We start from the raw sequence: 25,888 nt of genomic DNA, 5'->3' as shown, positions 1-25,888 counted from the left end.
TTGTATACATCACTTAAATTTCTCAATATATCATATAAAACATGGATTAAAATTTACTCAAATCTATCGAATTCATATTTGACCACCTAAAAACAAATGACCAGTATTTTGTTTTATTGGTAGTGATAATAAATAATGTTAAATGTTGGTGAAACGGCATCCTGGTGAAAAATAACAAAATAAGATTACTTATAAAATGTATTTGTGATACTTCTTTTTGTTTCATTACACCAATAATATTCAATATTTATTATGATTAGATTTATTGAGCACCCGATTTCATAAAAAAAATGTTTAAAATAGAATATGTATTTAATTATATTATGTCGTAATACGCTCCTTATGATACGTAGCTAATATTTCTTTTAAGATGAAATAAGTAATTTTTGGATGACGATAAATTATGTGTTGACGTTGTTAACATGTCATATTTCTATTTTTAAAAGACAATAACAAAAGAACGGCAAAAAAACATATGAACATGTCAATTTTCAATTTAATTAGAAGTCTATAAAAAACATTCTTTATTAAGATTGGATTATTAATTAGTTTACGTACGCATTATCATTCTTAGACTTTACTGTAAAATTATATGGGATACATTATTATAATTCTAAAATTGAATTGTATTTGTAGTAGGGTGTTTTTATTATATTATTCATATGTGATTAATTAATTCTTATGTATCTTGAATGTTAATTTGTTTGACGATATATATATGAAAATGATATTTTGACCTTGTATTAACGAAAACGACTAAAATATTATTTATTATTTTCCATCCCAAATTGAAAGCCATGTAATCCTAAGATTCTTAATCATGTCGTTTATGAGTATTTAATTATTAATACCATTAAAGATAATGACTACAATGCTAATTAATCCCATTATTTGTAAACGTAAGCATAGGATAAGTTTTACTACTATTATTAATTAAATATCATTTATTTTTAATTTAAAAGTTAAAAAATCCCAGCTAGTATATTCCATTAGTCCCTTGAACCATCTCATTTTAAATAACGAAATGAAATAATAATAATAATAATAATAATAATAATAATAATAATATAGATAGATAAAAACTTATCCGGATGTTTACACCAAGTCAATACATGCATGTCATGTGTCTAAATTTATAACTCATCTTACTTCATTAAATTATGTAATAATACATTTTGCATCAGCTTGATATAAACACCCGGTGTGGAAAATTTTTTTTCTATATATATACATTTCTTCCATAAAAATTACAAGTTTAGTTGTGTTGATTGATTAGTTCTCCCTTATATCATCTTACTCAAGTTATATACGTCTACAGATATATTTTGTGCTACCAAATACAATTAAAATGAGAGGCGAGCAACAATAAAAGGGAGGCGAGCAAAATTTATCTATGTATTTCATATACATTCAAATCACACTATACACGCTAGAATCTAGATACATGTACTTATATATATCTAATGTACTTACATATATGAGATACAAGACACATAGGAGAGCAGCTACAGGCGCACCAATTACACTTAATTTTAACCCATGTATCTCGAAATACACACCAAAATCTGATAAAATTTATAATATTGCAGAAAATAGGAAATTTAAGAAGTTTCATCTTTTACTCAAACAATGCAATTGGGGCAAATATCCAACATAGCAAGTACTAAAAGATACATCTAGTACATAACATCAATTTTATCAGTCACAGACATTATCTTTGATGAAATATAAGTTGGAAATTTTATCCAGAATTCACACAGTTTTGATAATGACCGAAAAGATTCAGGAAAGAAGTCTGCATGAATATCGAATGAGAAGGACAGTATATCACCTCTATGATTGAATGAGTAATCGAAAAAGTTTGATGTACTGGAAATTCAAAAAGTAAAGGAGTAGAGCAAGTGGCTCCTCAAAAGGCATTCTCCAGCTGAACGTTGCAGAAAAGAAATACGAACTTGTAGTGATGGTTTCACTACAAGCGAGTATTTCTGCAAGTCCTTCAGGATGATCCAGTTCTTGCCGGTCTGCCCCTTTTCCCTTTAACTATAGCATGCCCTACAATTACAAACCATTTTGGTTTAGAGACGAGTTGTGCAGAGATGAGTAATGTAGGGATTATTTCTTTAGTGCACAAAATAAAGTTTGTCTACTAATATTAGACTTAGTTTAATGTTATTAATCCATGTATTACACGACCTACATTCTTTTTACCCCTGTGGGTACAGCAATAAGTTCAATTAAGAAGTTTGCATCACATTATTGTTACCTTGACTAACAAGTTTAAGTAGATTAGGATACTGACGAGAACTTTCACCAACCTGCAGTGGTAAAAAGACAAGACAAGTATACAAAAGAAAAATAAGCACCAGAGGAAGAAGTATACAGCGCAGAATATATGTCAAGTAACGGAATGGTATAAAGAGTAAATGGTTAAATGCTTTTCTTGAAAATATTCCCTGACCAAAAAGAAGCAACAATCATCACTCAACTATGCCTCAACGTCATATCAATTTGAATAAAAGTTTTAAGGACACAGAACCTGTGATGCAGGCATAACCCAACCACACTCTGGAGACCAATCCAAGGATGGACGCAAATCCTTGACAAAGGCGTCATAAGTTTTACCTTCACCCAATGGAGGAGGCAACAACTCAATCTAAAAAGAAAAAAACATGAAGTATTATCAAACAAATCATTAGCAAAGCTGTCAGGTATGGTGAGTAGAGGATGGATCCTCAAGGAAAAAAATTTAAGTTGCTTTTAATTATCACATCGATTTGAAGAAATAAATCTCAACTAAAAGGGCATCATGACAGTCCCCAGAAAGTAATTATTAAGGATCTCAAATAATCAATCAATCGACCAACTTTCAAATTTCAATCCCAAATTCAATTCATTCCAATACAATGTTAACGGTACTGTAAATACACCATAACAGTAAAATATCCTTAACAACTTTTAAAGTAATTTATTTCTAAAGGACAACTAGCGGATTCCTAATGCAGATAACTGGATATCAGCAGTAAAAACACAACAAATTAATCAGCATGTATGAAACTTAAACACAATATTATTACCTTAGCTTTACCATTGTCTAGTAACTTCGTCACTTGACCGGACCAATAACAGTCATCGCACAACCAGTCAACCAAATCGCCCTCCCTCCAAGTACCATCAAAAGCAAGAGTTGCATCCGAATTTGAGCTGACATCAGACACTTTGTTTTTCAAGTGGACTGGAGGATACTCAGGCCGCAGCATCAGTTGCCCCATCTGATATAGCTCTGTCCATGTCCATTCTATAATGACAATCACAACAACGAGTAAGAATTACTAGGATATAGTCTCAAAGCAACAGTATATCCAAATACACAAGTTTCTCAATTGCAAGGCATAAGGCATTCTGTTAATTAGCAAGAACAATAAATTAACCAGAACATATCAGAGAACATACTTTCATCTGGATAGTCCAAGTATTGCAATAAGGCGCTCCAATGTCCTCCTCTGCGGCTTATCTCCTGTACCTGATATTATATATATATATAAGAAAAGTGTAACTGCATCATAGTCTACTTTAATCAATAAAAAGTCTCTCGTCAAGCAAAAAGCAATTTTTTTTTATATTACGGCTAACCCCCATCAGCCCAACAAGTAACAGCAGGCTGATGAAACATTGATTACAAATGTTACAAACTGTCTTAGTCCAAAAGGGTAAGTTCTTATACAATGACTTTAAACATATTCTGAAACAATTCAAACAGAATATGTCTATCTACTAAAAAAGTAGTTAAGAGCATTGTTAAAGAACCATGTGATTATTAAGTACAAAGTTGGACAAGAAATAAATATACTCTTCTCTTAGGGCAAATTAATTGGTAAAGAGAGCAAGAAAAGTACATCAAAGTTACCATGAACTTGTTGTTCAAAAGGGACTAGATACAACTAATAAACATTTTTCAACATTTAAAATGAAACTGTTCTATATGCTTATAATCCAAATAATATAATTTGCGAGACATAAGCTCATGCTATACTCCTCAAGTATTTTTGTACCTTACACCGAAACCACGCTCCACGATATCCCTCCTCCAAACACCTTGCTTCAGCTGTTTGCCCTTCCTTGAAAGGTAATTGATACTTCTGGCCCATGATATCTTTACTAAACAAGCAGCTCTATCAAACACTGATTCTGCAAAATTGTATGTAAATTTAGACAATCATAGTTGTATTATCGATATACAAATATTGATAATAAGAACCAGATAATGTCAATGTTGTTTAAGACTGAGCACGGGATTATAATTCATGAATCAAGATCTCAATCATTAAGGCGTCGTTTGGGAGTATATAAGAACAATATTGAATAAGGTGTATAAGTAATGTTTTTTTTTGAAACTGAATGTGTATTATAATGTTGAGATTAATGTAAATAGTGCATTTCACCAATATTCTACTTCCTCATCTAACCACCCTCATGGACGCCGTTGCTACCCCATTATTATCAACCACCATCCTCAGTCACTGCCATCAACCACTTCTGTCCATAACCACCATACTGACAATCACCACAATCCATTGTCATCGCCATTAGCCACCATTACAATCATCACAAACAATTGCTTATACCGCAACAACCACCCTTCGCTACCAATAATCACCACCATCAGTCATCATTATATATCGCCAATTATGGTTATCCATTGTCACCAACCATAAGTTATCACTATCATCCATCACAATTATTAATTGTCACCACCATTGTCAGCCATCATCACCATTACATACTGATAGTTCAAATTTTCACCTTTCATCTCATTTTTAACAATTCATTCCTAGTTATATTTGTCAACATAAATGTGCCCTTTAACTTGGCTTCAACTAGCATCTATGCCCTCCAACTATGGGTGTGCATAAGTAGACATGCATCCTACGTGGCAATTTGTGTCCAACGTGTATTATGACATGTAAAATACGTGAGCCAAGTTTAAGTATCTATTTATGCACACCCAAAGTTGGAGAGAATAGATATCAATTGAGACCAAGTTAAAGGGTACATTTGTGGATTATTCCTTTCAAAATTTACATATCTTGCCCTGGTTTTTGCTTCAAGATCTTGATCTTGGTCATCTGGTTCTAGGTTAACTCAGAGAAATCACTAATGCACCTTGATCCAGTCTTTTGTCAAATAAAATGACAATTTACTTCAATATGCTTCATTCATGAAAAATTAGGTTCAAAGTAATATGTTGTAACAACCCAAAAAATGGATATGCTAAGTGATACTTCATGTATCTAGAATGCCTACGATTAGACAAGATTCACACGGATTGATGCGCGTAGAATCGGACCTCGGAACCCTTGCTACAGCCAAGCCAACTAACTTGGGGATTTAGTTGAGCTAGGAAAGGTTGGGTCCAGCCATGTAGGGCTCTCGAATACAAAGATTTACTCGAAGGAGTCTTTACCGGACTTAAAAAGGGGAAATCTTAGGTTCGGAGGGTCTAGGGGTAAAATGGTCTTTTTTCAGGCTAAGGGTAGTCTCGTAATTACCCTAAATATATAATTAATTATTTAATTAATAAGGTGGAGGGGCATTTTGGGGAGAGAGGGCCGAAATTGGGCTCTTGAAGTGAAGTCTTGCTCCACCCCGGTTCGAACTTAGGTGGAAGCAATGAATTTAATTGTTTTTAATTTAAGTTGGTAAATTAATGTAATTAATTTATATTTATTATTTATTATCTGATTTAAAATAAAAGAAAATCAGATTTTTAATAATTAAATACAACCTTATTTAACTAAGTCCTAAACTAGACTCCTAAGCCTAAGAAAACTCTCCTCTCCCACACTCATCTCTGCCTCTCACGTCTCTATCACTCTAAGTCACGTTTTTTCTGCCAAAATAACTTCAAAAACAGTAGGTAAATCAAATTTCTTCACACTTGAAGAACTCACACGAACATATAAAAAAACAAACGTTAATCAATCACGTAGGCAAAGAGAGGGTTTTTCCGTCGAGTTTGATGTTGAACTTTTGTTTTGGACGGGAGTGTTGGAGAAGGTTTGGGCAGCAACTTCAAGGTTTGAACATCAAAAAGGTATGGGTTCTCTTCTCTCTTGGTCCCTTTCCCAAGAGGCCCTTAAGATTCAGTCAATTCTAATCCGAAAACTAGGATTGTTCCCATTGCATGTCCCTGTCACTAGCTCTCGTTGATTCGTAGGTTGGGTATGTTTGTTGGTAGATATTAGACATGTAATGTGTTTTCGTGTTGAATATGTTCATGAATGTGTGTTTTGAATCGTATGAATGACAACCTATGTTTTCCGAAAAGATGTGTATGTGTGTACAATGTAGCCGTGACTCCTTTGATTTGAGGTTCAAAAATAACATGTTATGGTTGTGTTCTTACGTGCACAAACTTATATAAATCGTGATGTTCATAAGTGATGTAAAAAAATTCTGATTTGAGTGCAATTCTTTATCAAATGAAATCTTGAAAATGCACCTAAAGAACTCACTAAAAAAACTACTTAAAATGTCTGAACATTTGATGTGAAAGAAGTGAGAAAATAGGCTGTAAAAATTTCCCGCAGCTTGTTAATGAGTTTCGTCCAAGCTAAGGAGAATTTCATGCTATGAAAAAATGAATTAAAATATGTGAGATCACTGGGGATTGAACCCGTGACCTCACCATGTTGAAAATCAATGAAATAAGGTGAGAAAAAGGGAATGTGACATGTGGGACTCGAACCTATGACTTTGGCTGGAAAATGAAAAAAATGAAAAGAAAAGAAATGAGAGGAGTGGGATTTGAACCCACAACCTCTCAGGCAGTAAAAGAGAAAGGAAAAAAATGAAAAGAAAAGGAATGTGAGGCGTGGGATTTGAACCCACGACCTCTTAGGCAATTTTTAGGAGAATTAAAAATGAAAAGAAAAGGAATGTGAGGCTGTGGGGGTTTGATCCCACAACCTCATAGTCAATGCGAGATAGTTAAGGAGAAATAAATAAAGAAATAAAAGGGGTTGTGGGGGTTCGAACCCACAACCTCTCGGCCAAAAGGAGAGAGTTTAAAAAAAAAAGAAATTTAAAGAAAATGAGGCTGTGGGGGTTCGATCCCACATCCTCTCAATCCCATTGAGCGAAAAATGAAGAGAAAAACTAAGGGAAAAATAAAATGAAGGTGGTTGGGCTCGACCTAGGGTCCCAATGTCATGAGTACTAAAAATAAAATCAATGAAAAATGTTAGAGTTGTCCAAAAGATTCGAACTTGGGTTCCCTTTCCCAAATTTCCGTATTGATACATAAGTCATACGTGAATTAAATGTTCAAGTATAATGTCACCTACTCATATCCTTACCAAATATAATCAACTCTAGCACTTCCTCATTGAAGCATTTGTTTTTCACATGTCTAAACCATTTCAGTCTATATACTCATAGATGTCTACCACAAAAATCACTCTGATTCTAAATATCTTTATTTCTAATTTTATCCGTTCTTGTATGACCCATACATCCCTCTCAAAGGTGTATATTGGTATAAATTTAAAAATTTACACATGTTTAGTTGGTGGAAACATTTTCTCTAAGAATTAAGATCCATAAAACGAGGAAAATTATTTTCTTAATAGAAATAAAAGAAGCAAAAACAAAATCCAATAAGTAAGCATTTCAAGTTCAATATCTCCTACTTCAGCTAACCAACGCCTCCAACCCCCACACCCCAACAAACAATCTTGATCAATCCAAAATGGTCTTAGCCAAAATCAAAAAGATAACAAAAAGATAAGGGGATGAAAATACATGAACAAATTAAATTACATACCTTAGAATATCCAATCAATTTAAGGATCCCAATATAACTTTAACTAATATATATTCGGCGCAGGTATATATATAGTAGTTGAATCTAATATAAGTAAACCGAAAGGTTAACCATTTAGATGAAACCCTAAAACAAAAGTTCTAATTACCATATTGTCCGTCTTATACATAGAGGCCCAAGCCCAATATATCTATTAGAGAAGTTGAGCATAATCACTCATGACCCAACAAATTGAGGTTGTCACGTGTTATTAAATGTCTAATAGGTAGGCTTATCTATTTGGTAAAGCACCAATCCATAGTATTTCAACATCAACCTTCAAGGGTCTTTTGATTGGAAAAACTTATCTTAGGATTAAATAAAACTACATATCTTAGGAGATGTAACCAATTTAGGGATCCCAATGAAGTTTCATTTGTATATACTCGATGCAGGTACATATATTAGTTGAATCTAATATAAGTTGTCAAAAGGTTAACCATTGACAAAAAACCCTAAAATAAAAGTTATAATTATCATATTATCTTTTTAATACATAGAGGCTCAAGTCCAATAAATCTGTTGGGAAATTTGAGAATAATCTCTCATGACCCAATAAATTGAGATTGCCCCGTGTTATTAAACGCTTAATAAATATGCATATATATTAGGCATTTAATGACACGTGACAACCTCAATTTATTGGGTCAGGAATGATTATTCTCAATTTTTTAATAGATACATTGGGCTTGGGCCGATACGTATAAAAAGGACAATATAAAAATTATAACTTTTGTTTTAGAGTTTCTTCTTAATGGTTAACCTTTTGGCTATTTATATTAGACTCCACTAGTATATTTATCCGCATCGAACATATATGAATGAAACTTTATTTGATCCCTAAATTGGTGCATATTCCAAGGTATGTAGTTCAATTTAATCATGAGATAAATTGTTCCTGACCAAATAACTCCATAAAGTTAAAGTCAAACTATTATACATTAGTGGTTTACCTAATAGATAAGTATATTATACCTACAATAACACGTGACAACCTCAATTCATCAGGTCATTAGTGATTATCATCAATTTTTCTAATAAATATATTGAGGCCTCTATATATAAAAAGGACAATATGAGAATTATAACTTTTATTTTAGGATTTCTTCTCAATGACTAACCTTTTGACTACTTATATTAGATTCAATTAGTATATGTACCCGCATTGAATATATATAAGTGAAGTTTTATTTGGATTCCTAAATTGGTTGCATATTCCAATGTATATGGTTTAATTTGTTCATGTTTTTTCATACTCCACCTTGTTGTACTTTTTAATTCTCTTTGATTTTGGTTATTAACATTTTGGATTGACCAAAATTGCTTGTTGGATGAGATTATCGAGGGTTGGTTGGTTGAGTAGAAGATACTGAACTTGAAATGTTTACTTATGAAACTTGTTTTTGTTATATTTTTATTAACAAAATAATTTTTCTCACTTAAAGAAAATTATTTCTTGGAAAAATATTTACACCAACTAATATATATACCAGTATCAAATATATATGAAATGAAAGTGTATTGCTGCATATTCCAAACTATATACGTAATACCTCCGATCAAACATAGAATAAAATAATACAACATTTTCTACTGAAAATTATACCTTATACCTCACAATAAACGAATCCTCCATGCTTTGCATCATTCCACCTCGAATGCAAATTGCAGCCATAACTTTCCATTTGCCGGCGAGTTGTTCCGGCGAGAGAAACACGAATCTGAACCTTCTCTTCTTAGAGTGAAGTAACATTTTTGCAGAGAATTACGTGACAAAATCTGAATTTTCATTATAAAATTGTTTGACAGCATGCTCAATAGTACCGTCGATTTGCCGCCGCCGCCCAATTAAGAATAGTCTGAAGGTATAGTAGGGCTAATTAAAAATTCGGTTGAATGTTTAAGGGGGTAATTTTGGATTTTCTCAAAATATTATGGATCAAGTACACTTTTTATTTCTGATGTATAATAATGACAAAAGATTTTTTTCCAATTAAATGGTATTTTTCATTAAAGATGTCAATTTTAGAGAAATAATGTCAAAAAAAAAAGATTGCTTAAGTATTGTAATTGTTACTATTCTATAAATATAAACATTCCTTTAAGATTAATTAAGAGTTTGGGATTTTTGCTTTAGATAGAAATTAACTTAAATTTCATGTAAATAAGGTGTTATAACTTTGTAAGTTATTTTCTCGATGTTTTAAATGAATATATTTAGAAGATTGTTATGCTTTTTTTTTTTTATCATATTACTTTTTTATTATTAAGAGAAAATACATCATTATCCCATTAAAGTTAGACATGTTTTGTAAAAAGACACTTGAACTTTGTGAAGTTCCTAACTTTCTATTGCCCCACTAAACTACCTTTCAAACTTAATACGTCATTTTCACTTATTTTTGCATCTGTTATGTTCTCTCATTGCAAGAGCGTGTGAGTAGTTTAAAAAACAACCTCTAACCAATATAAAAAAAGTCATTTGTCATTTCAAATTGAATTCTTTTTTAAAAATATTCATCTTCCACAAATCAATTTAAACACCATTAACAACTATTGAAACTTGTTGGAGTGTCTATGGCCGAGCACTGTAGTATTTCTCGAAGTTCGATTTACTGTGAAATGATGAGTACTCATTTAGTCATCCTCAATTTTGGACCCGTCATTTGCTTCACATATCTTATTCGTCATTACGATGATACAATTTATCATAGTCGACATTTGATATTTTCTGACGGATATGATGAAAAGATAACAAAAGTCATGAAAAGAAAAAATGAAGAGAAAGAAGGTCATTGTTAGTCACCATATTATCTGACGAGTAAGCATTTCCCCCCAAAAATGACAGAGATTAGTGGTGGTTAGTCATGGTTGCTTCAGCCATCTTGGTGTTAAACGCTAATACAAGTATTTGTATAGTCCAAGAATAGAATAAAATGATAATTGTTTTCTTAAAATTACAATGATAATAACATAAAAATAATAGATTGATTTTTGTTTACCGTTGTTTGTTGAAGTTAATTGTCATTTCTTATTTGTAGAAGAAGGTCAGAGAAAGGGGAGAAGTAGCATAAAAATTCTTTTTTCATATTTATTTTTATAATTTATGACATTTAACACATGGCGATTTGAGATTGGGGCGTGAAAATCACATATTTTCTCATAACTGGTTTTAACGAAATATGAGGCAATGTTATTACTTCTAAATTGTTCAGGGTGTTAGAACCCCCGCAAAATTTAAGTGTCTCTTTACAAATGAAATATTAATTCATGGTGGACTTTATATATTTTCTCACCTATTAATAGTGTAAATATATGTGTGTATATTTACATACATAAAGACAAAACACATGCGGGACTATAACATCTATAGCTTTATGCATAATTCATAATTTAATTTTCATATTTTATCTCGTTCAAATAAATGATATTTGGATTGAAATGAATTATAATGTCTAATGATTTAAATATGTTATTAAATATAAAAAGCAAAATATATGAGTCATGAAATAAATCTCGAAAGATTAATAATGATTGTGATGGAATTGAATCATTCATAATATATCTACACCTTTAGATTCAGAGCTTTGAGCAGAGCTGTCAATATGGGCTAGCCACCCCATCCGGGCTAACCCATACAGGCTTTGACATTTTACGGGCCAGGTCGGGCTAACCCATTTTTTGTGTGGGCCAAGAAATGGTCGGTCCACCCCACAAGTACGTGGGTTACAGGCTTGCCGGGCCAGCCCACTTTTTAAAAACTTATATTTTTTATAATTATTAAATTAAATTATAAATTATAATTTAAAAATATTATCATAAATATCGACAAAACAATATTACATTATGTTAGGCCTCATTTGTTTGAATTTAATGGGGTTTGAATCTTAATCATTCAGATTTGCCTTATTAAGTGTGTTTGTTTTTAAGAACTGGATCTTAATTATTCAGAATCAATTCATTAAGTTCGTTTGTTTTATTTTCTTATAAGTCTCTTAATGGGTGTGGATATATCTGAATGAATCAGATCTGTAACACACCCCTAACACTATTCAGACTAAAAAATAAGACTCATATCTTAATTCAACTAAATCACGACAACTCATAAAAATTATTTTCTTATTTAATTAATATTAATTACACGCTTGCCATTATAATTTCCTTTATTCCTATTAACTTAATATACATCTTTTACTTTCTAAATTAATAAATATATTTGAATTGATAAGCACTCACATGATATAATATTTAGCACGGTTTTAAAAAATAAGAAAGTATTAGTTATTTGATCGATAACAATAAAAAATTTCTATAACAAAATAAAATATTTTCCTAAACTATATATTTACTACTCTATATAAACTATTTTAAATTGCATTATATTAGATTCTCAAAGTATTCGAGTGCATAAAATAGTCATATTAATGATGTAACGTGATGTTGAGTTCTTAAAAGATAAATCATATTACCTTATTACGGTAAAAATGTTCAAAATATTATTTTATATAAAAAAACTATTTTACTAACAAGGTTTTTATAATATTTTATTGATATAACGTTTAATTTCATATGTGCATTCAGATATTGAAAACAAACTGTCCCAATAAGTTAGTGTTCAGATTCAGAGACAATATTTTAATATTAAGATGTTTATTCAGATTTACACATCTAGATCTTAATGCACATCTTAATATTTAAATGTGTATTCAAATCAAACGTCTTAATCTTAATGGAAACAAATGATACCTTGTCACTACTTGTTAATCAAATTCACAAATAAAATTATCTTTATAATATTTAGGGAAAATGCACAAGTACCCCCTAGACTATGACCGAAATCCCAAAGACACACCTTACTAAGGTCGTATTACCCCCTGAACTTATTTTTTTTTGTAATTTTGTGTACCTCTTTGGCTTACGTGGCATTCAAATATTCTGACGCGCCTCAATTGCGTGGAGTCACATAAAGTGCCACATAAGACAAAAGGTGTATAAAATTCCAAAAAAAAAAAAGTTCAGGGGTAATAGGACCTTAGTTTAGTTAAGGTGTGTCTCTGGAATTTTGGTCATACTCTAGGGGGTACTTGTGCATTTTCCTTAATATTTATTAAGTTTTTTTTTCAACTAAAAGTATAAATATCTAAATAGAAATATTAACCTAATTATTTTGATTTTGGACTCTCTTTATTTTTAAATTTTAATATTATATTATATTTTTAAATTAATTTTTATTGGCCCACGGGCCGGCCCTACCAATATTTCTCAAGCCCCCCAAATGAGCAGGCTTATTCAAGCCGGGCTAAAAAGCCCTTTTCTTAAATGAGCTCCAAAAATCTTAGCCCAGCCCTATTAAATCCCGGGTTAGGCCAGGCCGGCCCAACAGGCCTAGCCCATATTGACGACTCTAGCTTTGAGTATAAAACTTCTTATGATATATTAGAAAAATACTATATTTTGATATGATTATTTATCATTATATTTATTAAAATTCAAAGACACATGTTATTTCACTTCACATTGGCTTCTCACCTTATGTTTTTCCCACATTTTTTCTCCTTTTCCGTCATTCTTTTCCTTTGTTGAGTTTGATTTTTAAAAAAAGAACAAAACATTCCAAATGCATCAAAGAGAAATAGCAAATATATGATAATAGTGGACCGAGAGATAATTTTGTATCTAAAGAACTTTATTAATATAATTTTTTTTATCTTCAACGATTGTAATATCTTGCTACATATATTAATTACGTAATTGAACATCTAGTGTATCGGAAATAACATATTATTGCATATTCATTTGCACATTTTCGTAAGATCCTACATGAAACAATATCATTATGTTGTATCCTTATTTCCATTATCAATCTACCACAAGTGGTTCAAAGAGGCACCATAACTCCAAGAAGAATCTTCAAGGCTTCAACGCATAGCCACAAGGACGCTCAGTCTTTTTATGACAACATATAGTGATATCACTAATTCATCTTCCTTTTTTATGTCTAACAACACAATAAAAATATGTATTTTAATAGAGTCGCTCATCATTTTTTTATACGCCAAGTTTAAATTAATGTAGTCATTTTTTCTCAAAAAATAAAAGTAAAAATATATACTGACAATAAATGGAATGAATTATGGTAAAGAAAACCCCTAAAAATTGTCATGGACAAAAAAGAGAAAAAAATGAAATTGTTATAAAAGGAAAATTCTTGAAAATAACCGAAAAAAAAAAAGAAAAAAAAAGGAAATAAAAACCTAAATATGTTAAGAATGAGCTGAAAAACGAAAGAAATATTTATTTATTTATTTTTATTTTATATATGTAAGAAATATAGAAATACACAGATGGCACTAAATCTATGAATTATAAAAGAATTTTATATATATATATATATATATATAAAATAATCATTTTTCTGCATTTGTTCAGCTGGTTTCTTCCACCTCTCAAATCTCTCTCTACACAGCTTCCATTTTTCACCATTGACAAAAGCTTTGTTCTTTGCTACAGGTTTGCTTCTGCTCTTCGATCTACTCTTGTTGTTTTCATTTTATTAATCTAGTTATTATGCTTAACCAATTCTTTTTCTTAATTTTAGCTCCCCTTTACTTTTTCTTGTGTTTTAGGGTCTATTTTGTGCAATCCGTGTTTTTTGATCCTTCTTGATATCTGGGTTGTTGATTTTTCTACTTGCTTTGATGGGTTTTGGTCCAATTGGGTTTTGGTAAATTAGTAAAAAATGAATCTTTTTTGTGTTTTGATGAATTTGCTGATTGGGTTTGGAGTATAATTCTATTTTTGTTTTTGGGGTTCTTTTTGATTTAGTGGAAGTTGGTTTGAATTAGGGTTTATTGGGAGTTATCCTAATGTGGTTTTTCAGTAATTGCAATAATTGTGAATTGGAATTGTCATTTCATTTGGAATATGTACCAATTTGTGTTTTTGCATTGTTTTTTAATGAAAGAAATCCTTGTTTCTTTGAATTATTAATTTATTATCTATGCATATGGATAAACTGGAGTATACAATCCAAGGATATTGGTTCAGCTTTTTGTGTTGGGTTTACCTTTTGTGTTTAAGTCTGTAAAGTGGGAAAGTGAAGATGTTTGTGTTTATATTAAATGTGGTTTAATCTTTTTTGGATGGAAAGGCGAAGCTTTTAGAAGTTTGGTGGGAGTTGTGGGGTGAGAATGGCTTCAAGTGCATCTGAGGAAGCAGGTAGTGCAAGGTCTTTGGAGGGACTCTCAAATGGGCAGCGAAGATGCCAATCTAGTGAAGCGTTGGCTGAATGGAGGTCTTCGGAGCAGGTGGAAAATGGGATTCCATCAACTTCGCCTCCTTACTGGGATAGTGATGACGATGGAGATGCGGGTATGCTGCTTGCCATTTTTCTATGCTTTATTTTTTTATTTCTTTTGATTCTTCAAAGACGCTGCTTGCCAGTTTTGATGATTTGCTCCATACTTTTTATTCTTTTAAGATCTTTTGAAGTTCTGGTGGTTTCTTGAAGTTGCATATTTGAGTAATGAGTTTCAGGATACTAGTACTTAGTTGAGGGAAGTTGCATCATTCGTAAGATAGATTGGCAGTTGCATGCAGTTCTTTAATTATGGACTTACCTGCATCCACTGTTTTTCTTTTCGACAAAAGATTGAGTGGAATCATTGTATACTTATTTTGCATTTAATATCTCCTTTCTTTTTTGGTGTAAGAGCTCTGAATATGAACACTTAAGAGTTTGAGTCTTGTTAATAGTGGTTTAATTATTTTATTTTTTTATTCAAATTTACTGTACTGCTCATTTTGAAGATGAACTCTTTAGAATATCAATTAAATTGATTGCTTATGAACTATACCTGTCATTGGTGGGTGGTCTTTCACTTGGTTTGCGTGCTAGACTATATCAGCTTTCTACAGGAATAGGATTTTACATAGGGGATCCTCTCTTTTTGTTTTTGTATCGAGGGATCCCAGATAATGTAATCGACAACACTATCTTAGTGCTTGCTCTGTTTCAAAGCTATACTTATCATTGGTGGCCCTTATGGGAATTTCCCGGTGATGTGAATTAACTATCTGGTTCTAAGTTTGACAGGGTGTTTGGTAATCTGTTGTTTGATGGAAAACTTGATTGATTTTTGGTTGTAAAAATCCTTTGTATATGTGAGATTTTAAATCTTATTACAGGATTGAGGTGGTGGTTGTTTTGTTTTTAAATCAATGTAGAAATTTTCTTCTTGAAGAAACTAGAAAGTAGCTTGTTGATGGATGTCTATAGCTCTCTATTGTTTTGAAATATGCTACTGGCAGGCTTTTATTATTTATAATGGGTCCTCATCTCAAATTGTGTTCTTCGAATTCATGTTGTATCAACAAGAATAGTTTTTGGGACAGATTTCACCATCTCATTTCAAAACTTATCTAGAACTGCCAGCTATTTGATAGAAGACCAAACCCACGTACCTCCATAATTCTCTGTCAACCCTAGTTTACATCTATACACTTTCATATTGTCACCAACTCTGCTGACATTGCATTCCAACCTCTATTTGATGTCCTCTTTCAAGTTTGTAAATGTAAAGTGAACAAGACTAGTGTCTCAATGTATAAGTTGTAGGAGGTTTCATGACCATTGGTACTGCTACTGCTGTCTCAGAAGTCAGACCTAAGCAATAATGTGAAGCAGATACTACCTGAAGTAACTTCTTCTTCATGGTGGAATATGTTGTTTCACAATTGTGATCTAATGAGATTAATAACACTATTGTTGAAGAGTAGTATCCTAGTACAGCTCCTTTATACCGTCTTATATTTGATTTCTTCATTTTGGGGTGGGGGCTGATGCTGTACTGTTGATAAAAAGAAGAAGTAACTATCCGTAACTGTTTATCAACCTGATTTCGGTTATGCATGTGTTTCTTAATTGGCATAACTGAGATTGTGAGTTGCGTGTGCTTCTAGGCTGTGAGACTGCTACTGATATTTCTTCAGAAGTTTCTTCCTTACTCTTCACCATCTCTGTCCTTCTGTATCCTTTTATATGCTTATTGTGGAAGCCCCTTTGTATTATTTATTCAGTTATCCTCGTTTATTGTTCTTAGGATCTAAACCTTCCGAGCTTTATGGGAAATATACCTGGAAGATTGATAAGTTTTCACAAATAAACAAGAGAGAACTTCGGAGTAATGCATTTGAGGTTGGAGGCTACAAATGGTATGATATCCTTGGGAAGAATTATTTTGACACATACTTGTTTGGTGGCCCTTGCATGTGTTCTCATCCTTCTTTTTGAATGGAAAGGATTTTATGCAGTCTCATCTTCTTGTAGAACGAGATATGTATTGTGACTATTGTCCAATGAGGAAAATTCTGCATGCCCAGTGTGTGTCAATTTCAAAAACTATCTGCTGATGCTTTAGATATGTCTATGGTTTCCTGCCTGGATAAAGTTAATTATAGTGGGAGGAATTGGACTTCCCTATTTGCCACCGATTGAGTTAGGAAATAAGAAGTTTGCGGGTAGTTTTGTATGTGCGTACTTTTAAGTAGTTTGGATCATGTTACGTTGGCTTAGAAGAAAAGCCAGGACATAAGAAAGAAGAGAAAAGTGTTATTCCCAGTGCTCTCTTTGAAAATAAAATCAGATGAGCACATAACTCATCTATGTAATAGAAAATTGCGGAGCATGTTGTTTCTATGTGCATATTTTGTTTTTGGTTTGGACCGTATTAGGTTTGGCTAGATAAGGAACCAGGAGTAGGATGTAATAAAAGAGAAGAGGAAAGGGTTTTGCGGTGCTCTTGTTTGGAAGTAAAAGCAGAGGAACGCGCACCTTGTGCAGTCATCTTTACAATCCTATTTGAAATGGGATGAACATAAGGAATTAAATCTAGTTTTACTTCCTGGTGCATACTTAGTAGGTGACATGAGAAAAGTTAGGAGCCTTGTCCCTGCATCCCTGCACTACCTGTATTTAGAGAGAGATTGCATGACTCCTAACACTGTTAGTTTACTCTTAGAAAATAGGCCGACTACTCCTGGAGTATGATCATTATGTTATCCATTTCATTGATGTCGAGGTATCGTGGACACTGTTTCTATGAAGTTTGTAGTTTGGGTTGTACCAAGTTTGATATTTATACACCCTTAATGCACGCTTACTATAATCTTGTATGCTTGTTTATTCCTCTATTTATTGAATGATAATCACCATTTCAGGAATTGTAAAATTACTGACAAATGTTTGATGTGATTAAATTGATTGTGGCAGGTATATATTAATTTACCCTCAAGGATGTGATGTCTGCAATCATCTCTCTTTGTTTCTGTGTGTGGCTAATCATGACAAGCTCCTTCCAGGTGTGATAATGTTGGTAATTCACTCCAAACTGTCTTCAAAGTGTTATTGTAGAGGTGATGTTGATATTTTCTTGTCTTTTGATAAGAGCAGGTTGGAGTCATTTTGCCCAATTCACTATTGCTGTGGTGAACAAAGATCCTAAGAAGTCCAAGTATTCGGGTGGGTAAACTACATTTGGTCTTTTGCAATGGATCTTGAAAAATCTTTGCATGTTCTTGTTAACACAATTGCAGATTTCTGCAGATACACTACATCGATTCTGGAAGAAAGAGCATGATTGGGGTTGGAAAAAGTTTATGGAGCTTTCAAAAGTTTTAGAAGGGTTTATTGATGCTGATACCCTCATAATTAAAGCTCAAGTTCAAGTTATTAGGTATTTTATCATTTTAATTTGTCTATATTTCATTTTTACATCAATTTATGCATCTTACATTACCTATGGCATGGCAGCTATAGCCTATTAGCATGAATTTCCACCACCATTTGCTGGTCTATCTGTGAACACCAAAGTCCAAAAGTGCTCATATGCCCAAATTAGTCAAAAGCCATATGTTGGTCAACCCCAACTTGACTTTTCAACTTATAGGCACTTTTAGTTTGCCTAAGCTTTTAATTATTTTCTCTCTACTTTATTTCTTCCATTCACCTATTCCAAATAAAAGTATGTTCAAATAAATACATTGGAAATCGCTTTAATGACATTTTAATAACTTCTAATAGAGAAGTGTGTATCAACATTTGTTTCACCAAATACATTAATGATTTATTATCAGTTTCAACACTTCTATCCAAATATGTAAGTATTTGTTTATATAATCGATTTCACAACTTTAAATTGTTTTTCAGCACTTGATATTTATTTTTAATCAGCTAACCTACATGGAATCTTAAGTTAATGTGATTCCTCTTCGTGCTTGGAAGCTCTAAAAGGACTAGTTGGTTCAACTTTTCATTCACATAGGTTTTCACATATAAAAATTGTATCAGACGGAAAGAGGTCAACATGGATCTTAACATGCCAAAGATGTTTGACATGGACACACTGGAATAGATTTTCTATCAGGTGTTTGACACAACACAATGGATTTTTGGTTTTCAATATCTTCCTCTTATAGCATGTATGGTTCGAATGGAACTGAAACACATTCTTGTATCAAAATTTATGATTATAGCCCATTAACTTTACAACTCATTATCTTTTCCTCACATAGATAGTTTCATTGGTATTACTAGGATTTGTATATGTCGGGAAGAATGAGACGCAGAATAGGAGTTTCAAACATGCTGATTTCATAGCTATTTGTTGGTCTACCATGAAATGAAAAGAAAAGTTGGGAGATCAATAATTTTTGGAACCTGTTTGTTCTATGTCTGGATGGGTCATGTTAAACATTGTTCTTGTTTCTTAATATGGACATGATGATGTGTAGAAATGTCGCTACTTTGTATATATTAGAGTTTGAACCCCGTAGCCACTTGCACCTAGGTAGATCTAGGAGACATGTTGGTCTTTTTATACGAAGAGTCAAAGACAACATTATTTTGTAAGGTTTTGTCTATCTTTTAAGTTTTCAGATTAACTTTTTATTCAGTTTATCCATCATTCCCCCATTATTCTTGAGCATAAAGTGCTCCTTTCTTTAGAATAATCTGTCTTCTATAGTATTGACTATTGAGTATACTTAGCTATTCCATGGATGTCGTGATGGATTTCAAATGATGATCCTGACCCCATTCTGACTATGCTCTTGTTTGTAGGGAGAGAGCTGATCGTCCCTTCCGTTGTCTTGACTGTCAATATAGGAGGGAGCTTGTTAGAGTATATTTAACCAATGTTGAACAGATCTGCCGCCGTTTCATGGAAGACCGTCGAGGAAAACTTGGAAAGTTGACAGAGGATAAAGCTAGATGGTCGAGGTAAGGTGTAAAGTTTCTCAATTGTTTATCTGGTTCTTGATGTGATTCTAGATGCAAGAACAATAAGTTGAGCCACAATCAAAAAAGCAATACACGATAACAAGTATATGAATAAGAAATAGGAAGAGAGGGGGGAGAGATTTAGAAGAAAGAAAAAATAATCTAGCAAATAAAACACGTTAATTACTAGAACAAATCCTCCCATAAATTCACACAAAGATTATTTCTCTATCTTCAAACTTAGCTCACCCTAATATGAGGAGTTAAAGACTATTTATACTAGTCGTGTAAAAAGAGGTAAATTACAAGAATGATCCAACATCCTTGATGACCTATGTGGTTGTCATCACTTCCTCAATTTGAATCTTGTTTTAGAGACTGTTAGCGTAGATAGTTATCTAGCTTCTAATATCTATGTTTTGTCGTGTCTTATTTAGATACTTCAGTTGTGGTTATGAATATGGGTAATATTTTATATTGAATGACATATTCGTTCCCCTTAATCCTCATATAGGTAATGCATTATGTGTTTGCATTGGATTTGTGATTTTTTAGCATTTTGACATAGTATTCTGACTTCTCACTTGACATGGAAATTCAGTTTCTGTGCTTTTTGGCTGGGAATGGACCAAAATTCTAGGCATCGAATGACCCAGGAGAAATCACATTCGATTTTGAAAGTGGTGGTCAAACACTTCTTCATTGAAAAAGAGGTTACATCTACTGTAGTGATGGACTCTTTGTACAGTGGGCTTAAGGCAATTGAAGGCCAGACTAAAGGAAAGAAAGGGAAGGGGAAATATTTGGATGCAGAAGAACAACTGGTTCCTATTGTTCGTTTGGACAATGACATGTTTGTCTTGGTGGATGACGTCTTGCTATTGCTTGAGAGGGCTGCCTTGGAACCGCTGCCTCCAAAGGATGAGAAAGGTCCCCAAAACCGTACAAAGGTAACTCACAGAATTCCATGGTTGAAGCCATATTAAGAAATGCTACAAAATTATGGCTTCAATTGCACCACCTACTGCAGTTGTGTTTTCGTTCATTGCTGAAACTATAGGGCTCACGATTGATACTGTTGCTAGCGAGCTTCTATTTGTCTTCTCTATATTTGACTAGGGTATCTTGTTATTGCCACCCACAGATTTGTTTCCTTGTTTTAGCAAAATCTAGATTAGTCCTTCTCTCAAGGTTTTATTATAGACAAATATGCTTCAGTAATATTCCCTATATGTGGACAAACATATCTTATGATTCATTGGCATGTTCCGTTACATCTGAAGCTGCTTTTGTGGATAAGTTACTGAATGTGAGTAAGAATGAGATTGAGCTTTTGGCTAGTGGTAGAAGGAATTATCAAGTGATCATGAACCAAGGCTAATGATTGTGAGTATACTTCGGTTGTTATGGATGATATTTGAACTATTTCAATGCCTATGATAACTCAAAGAATCATGTATATGACTAAGAATTAGTCTAGTCAGATCACTTCTCTTACTGCCATTTCTTTTTCGTATCACGTACTCCTCGTTCCCTCTCTCTTGAGGAAAATAAGGGAAAGAAAGACGAGCACCTGTTCTTTTCTTCGTAGTGTATATCTATCCATTCTTTTTTACTTATTATACTGTTCTTAATTTTAGGATGGTGCTTCTGGAGAGGACTTTAACAAATATTCCATTGAGCGTGATGAGAGGCGCCTAACTGAACTAGGTCGTCGAACCATTGAAATATTTGTCCTTACACATATTTTCAGGTAACCATCATCACTGTTGCTATTGAAATGGCTATCCTCGGCTTATCTAGTTAATCTATTCTCGTCATTTAATGTTAGAAAGTCTAAATAGATTCTCTAACCTCAAATTCGGAAGCAGCTGCGTTTGCTGCATTTATGTGGAATGATGTTGTACCTTATCTCAAGATTTGTATTAGTTTTTGATGGTTAACAATGACCAGATTATACTGATAAAACACAATTACCTTCTGTAGTAAAATAGAGGTTTCTTATCAGGAAGCTGTTGCTTTAAAGAGGCAAGAGGAGCTCATCCTTGAAGAGGAGGCTGCTTGGCTTGCTGAAACTGAGCAGAAAGCTAAAAAAGCATCCGACAAGGAAAAGAAGTCGAAGAGAAAGCAGGTACATGTCCTTTTGCATATGTTTATAGTATTTGATTACACAGGTAAGATATCGGAACTATATTTTATTTTTAATATGCCGGACATCTGTTTAAGTGAGGCTACCAGATCAGTGTTAAAAAGACTCCTATATCTTTTACATTGTCTTTGTTACCTGGTACACATTGCTGAGTCCTTGCATGGTATGGAAAATTAAAATGCCAGCTAAGACACCTGGGCTTTGGGTATTAAAGTTTGAGTTTCTGTTATCAGCTATTTAACTTTAGGGGACGAGAAGCAAAGTTATCCTTTGTTTGGAGTTCTTTTTATGCACCAATTGTGGTTATAGGTAATGCTGAAACAAGGACCTCTTTTGTGTTAGCTCAAGTATTTATCTTTAGTTTGAAAGGAAAGTCTTGGCTTTCAATTATTGACATCATTAATGTAGTTGTATATTCTTCCCTTGCACCACCTAAATTTTGTTTTCTTTAGAGATATCATCATCGAGCTTGTCTGATTAAAGCTGCTTATGAAGAAAGACAATGTTCTCCTGAAAATGAGAAGATAACATGTGTATAAATTATAATAGCAGGAAAAAGAAATGAAAGGAATAACAGAAAGTAAACAAAATGAAAAAGGACCAAGGAGAAACTAACAAGAATGTGCTGAGACGGATTAAAAGTTGTAGATTTTGCCAACTAGTTTGTGCAACTCTTAACTGTCCATTGAGGTTTAGTGAACATATTTATCCTTTTCACTACTTGAAGAAAGTGCTTTGTGTAGAATATTGTAGATACACTTTATCATTCTTACCTTGTATTTCAGGGTAAACAAAAAAAGAATAATCGCAAAACGAAGGATAAGGGAAGGGATGGAAAAACTTGTATAATTGAGCAAGAGAAGGCTGAACGAGATGGGTGTACTCTAGATGGAAATGATTACGAGACTGAGGAGCCAGAGGCAGCGCTGGAGAAACCAGATATGCTGGAAAATGGTTCGTATGTTTCTGATTCAGTTGATTGTGTCCCAGAAGTAAACCACCCTGATTTTGAAGACAGAGGTGCATGTCCTGTCAACTGGGATACTGACACCTTTGAAATGCATCCTTCTACAGAAATTAGCTTCTGTGGGTTAAGTGGCCTTTCTGCTGCACAGAATGGTATTTCAGGGAGAAGTCCTCCTGTTATCGATGATAGTTCGTCAACGTGTTCTACAGATTCAGTTCCTTCAGTGTCTATGAATGCGCCTTACAGAGGGACTTCTTTGAACCATAAAAACCAGAAATCACCTAGCAGGTAACCTTCTTAAAAATTTTGGGCATCGATAAATATCTTTTATGATGTCTCTGGTTTCTAATTGTTGGTGTCTCAACTTTTTAGAGTGGTTAACCACAGAAGCAAGTCAACCAGTAGTACGACTGACTGGGCTAGTGAAATACATAAGCAGCCATTAGATGCTCTTCCAGATACAAGGAAGCTACCTAATACAACTGTAAGTCATAGGGCAACTAGATCCGAGTCCCAGGCTATAGCGCATTCACACGATCGGGAAGTGCTGAAGAAGGTTTGTCATTTTCTCCCCTTATGCATTCATCTCTTACTCCACGGAATTGACTGGATTTCATCCTAGTAAAAAAGCTTTACTAAGGAATGCAAGTTGTAACACTTAAAAGCATATTCATGGATCTTTTTCTTCTTTATTTTTTTGGATGGGTGGGGTGGGGATGGGGTGGTCTGTCCCTCTCTTTCAGCGTTCCATCATGTTTGTTTATATAGTTAACAGAAAGAGGATGAAAGATACTGAAATATTGATGAACTGACTAGTTCTTTTGCTCTAAGCTGTTTACCTTGTAAACAAAGGAGATATAGAAAGTGTGCCATGCTTGATTTTATTAGATTCTATAATCCATATGCTCAATTATACTCTGTTAATTGTCATTTTTGGATTTTAGAGGCAACTTCTTTGCAGTGAATGCCATAATTCTGCTTATGTTGTTTTTAAGTGAATTCCAACTTTCATGCCACGCTTTCTTGTATGCAGGAAGTAATAGTTTCACAGCAGAGAAAACTGAGTGAGCCTGATTCAGAGAGACCTCCCTTGGAGAAGCCACATGTCATATCTCATCCTAGAAGCCCTTTAAAAGGTGCAGCATCTGCCATTCAGTCAAAATCAGAGCTGAAGGACTTGGCCACAAGTGATTCAAACTCTGTTAAAAGATCGTCTTTGGACAGTTCTAAGTTGACTTATAAATCAACTGCTTTGGCTAATTTAGCCGAAACTGCTGTGTTGTTGAAGGCTGATCCTGATAAAGGTATAGAACGACAAGTGGCGGAGAAGCCCTCAGTGCATTCAGTATCCATTACACCTCAGAACTTCCAATCTCATCAAGTGACTGCCTCTGCGACAACGGAGAAGCCCAAATCACAAGTTCCTGCCCTGTCCAGACCCTTGAATGGTCCTGTAGTACATGGGCCTAGGCCTGCTGCCTCTGTTGTTTCCATGGTTTCAACATCACCAGTACTGGCCTGTTCAGTGAGTGCAGCAGGTCAATTGGGCTCTGACCCTTCACCAGCAACCCACAGTTATGTTCCTCAGTCCTATCGAAATGCAATTGTGGGTAATCCTGTTTCTGGAAATGCGACTGGTTTTAGTCAACCCTATTCTCCAAGTTCAATGGTTAACTGTTCGCAGCCATACCCTCAATCACCTTCGCGGATATCTGGGCCGTTATTCTTACCACAGGGATCAGAAAGAACAGAACCTAGTCGTATCAGACCAAGTTATTCATATGGACTAAGTCACGATACCGTGCAAAATGGAGTTCAATGGCAGCGTTCCCAGAGGGATAGCAGGAGTTTATCTCGGGATCATCCTTCTATACTAAACGAGTTTCAAAACTTTGATGTCTTCCAGCCTGTAAGTAGAACCCATGATCGCATCCCATCTGAGCTTCCAGCCTGCACGTCTGGACGCCAGTCCCAGAGTTCAGTGGCTGATGAATTTCCACATCTTGATATCATTAACGACTTGCTGGATGATGAGCAAGGAATTGGAAGGATGACTTCGATGCCCACCACAGGTTTTCAAAGTTATAGCAATGGGTCACATCATCTGAATCGGCGTTCCTCTTTCCCTGGTGATATTGGAATGCCCACTGACTTAGGTCCTTCAACAAGTTCCAATAGGTTTGAGCGAACACGGAGTTATCATGATGACATCCAGCATAGTTTTTCTGAAGGCCCTTTAGACAGTGCAAGCGATATGATTCGTCAGCCTAATCCACGATTTATAAGTGGGCAGATTGATGGCTCAGTACCAAACCAGTGGCAAATGATGAGTTCTGATCCATCTTTTCGTGGAATAAGGACTGCAGAAAACGATCCCAGTAACCGGTATAACGTCCCTGACTACTCAAACGTGTCTTCTGGTAGTGTAAATGGCTATAGAGTAGATAGGCCTCCAAATGGTCTTTGACAACAAGCCATAGTTAGCTGTTATAATAATGTACTAGAGGAAAGCATTTGGTATTGGGATAGTGGAGTGTGAGGTTGTAAGTTGTAAAACTCTGGCAAGTTAAATATTTTGTAAAGAGTGATTCTGCCCTTATTGTTTTTTTCTATATTGATTAGCTTTCAAAA

The 25,888-nt window shown here is 33.8% G+C and overlaps 2 protein-coding genes across 7 annotated transcripts; one reads left to right on the top strand and one right to left on the bottom strand.

Annotated features, from left to right (window-relative positions):
* Positions 1–1,999: 1,999 nt before the first annotated feature.
* Positions 2,000–4,148, bottom strand: LOC107030464. Its single transcript, XM_027919642.1, has 6 exons — positions 4,053–4,148; positions 3,454–3,523; positions 3,078–3,298; positions 2,540–2,656; positions 2,267–2,318; positions 2,000–2,055 (listed from the first exon to the last, which is right to left on the bottom strand). Exons 1-6 carry the CDS (start codon positions 4,146–4,148, stop codon positions 2,000–2,002), a joined length of 612 nt encoding a protein of 203 aa, XP_027775443.1.
* A 10,128-nt stretch (positions 4,149–14,276) lies between these two features.
* On the top strand, positions 14,277–25,888 carry LOC107031559 (TNF receptor-associated factor homolog 1b-like). 6 transcript variants are annotated; one of them, XM_015232975.2, is made up of 14 exons: positions 14,277–14,374; positions 15,015–15,235; positions 16,966–17,077; positions 18,135–18,233; positions 18,310–18,383; positions 18,468–18,597; positions 19,983–20,141; positions 20,743–21,091; positions 21,782–21,894; positions 22,128–22,272; positions 23,076–23,244; positions 23,365–23,545; positions 23,630–23,813; positions 24,291–25,888. In XM_015232975.2, exons 2-14 carry the CDS (start codon positions 15,055–15,057, stop codon positions 25,722–25,724), a joined length of 3,330 nt encoding a protein of 1,109 aa, XP_015088461.1. In that variant the 5' UTR covers positions 14,277–14,374; positions 15,015–15,054; the 3' UTR covers positions 25,725–25,888. The 6 variants fall into 6 exon arrangements, with proteins under 6 accessions (XP_015088461.1, XP_015088460.1, XP_015088459.1 ...); XM_015232974.2 differs by having other exon boundaries at positions 18,135–18,223; positions 18,315–18,383; positions 23,076–23,545; XM_015232973.2 differs by having other exon boundaries at positions 23,076–23,545.

The sequence above is a fragment of the Solanum pennellii genome, chromosome 9, assembly GCF_001406875.1.
Source record: "Solanum pennellii chromosome 9, SPENNV200".
Lineage (NCBI taxonomy): Eukaryota > Viridiplantae > Streptophyta > Magnoliopsida > Solanales > Solanaceae > Solanum > Solanum pennellii.
Note: the sequence above shows the minus strand (reverse complement) of the source record. Positions and strands in the feature narration are given on the sequence as shown.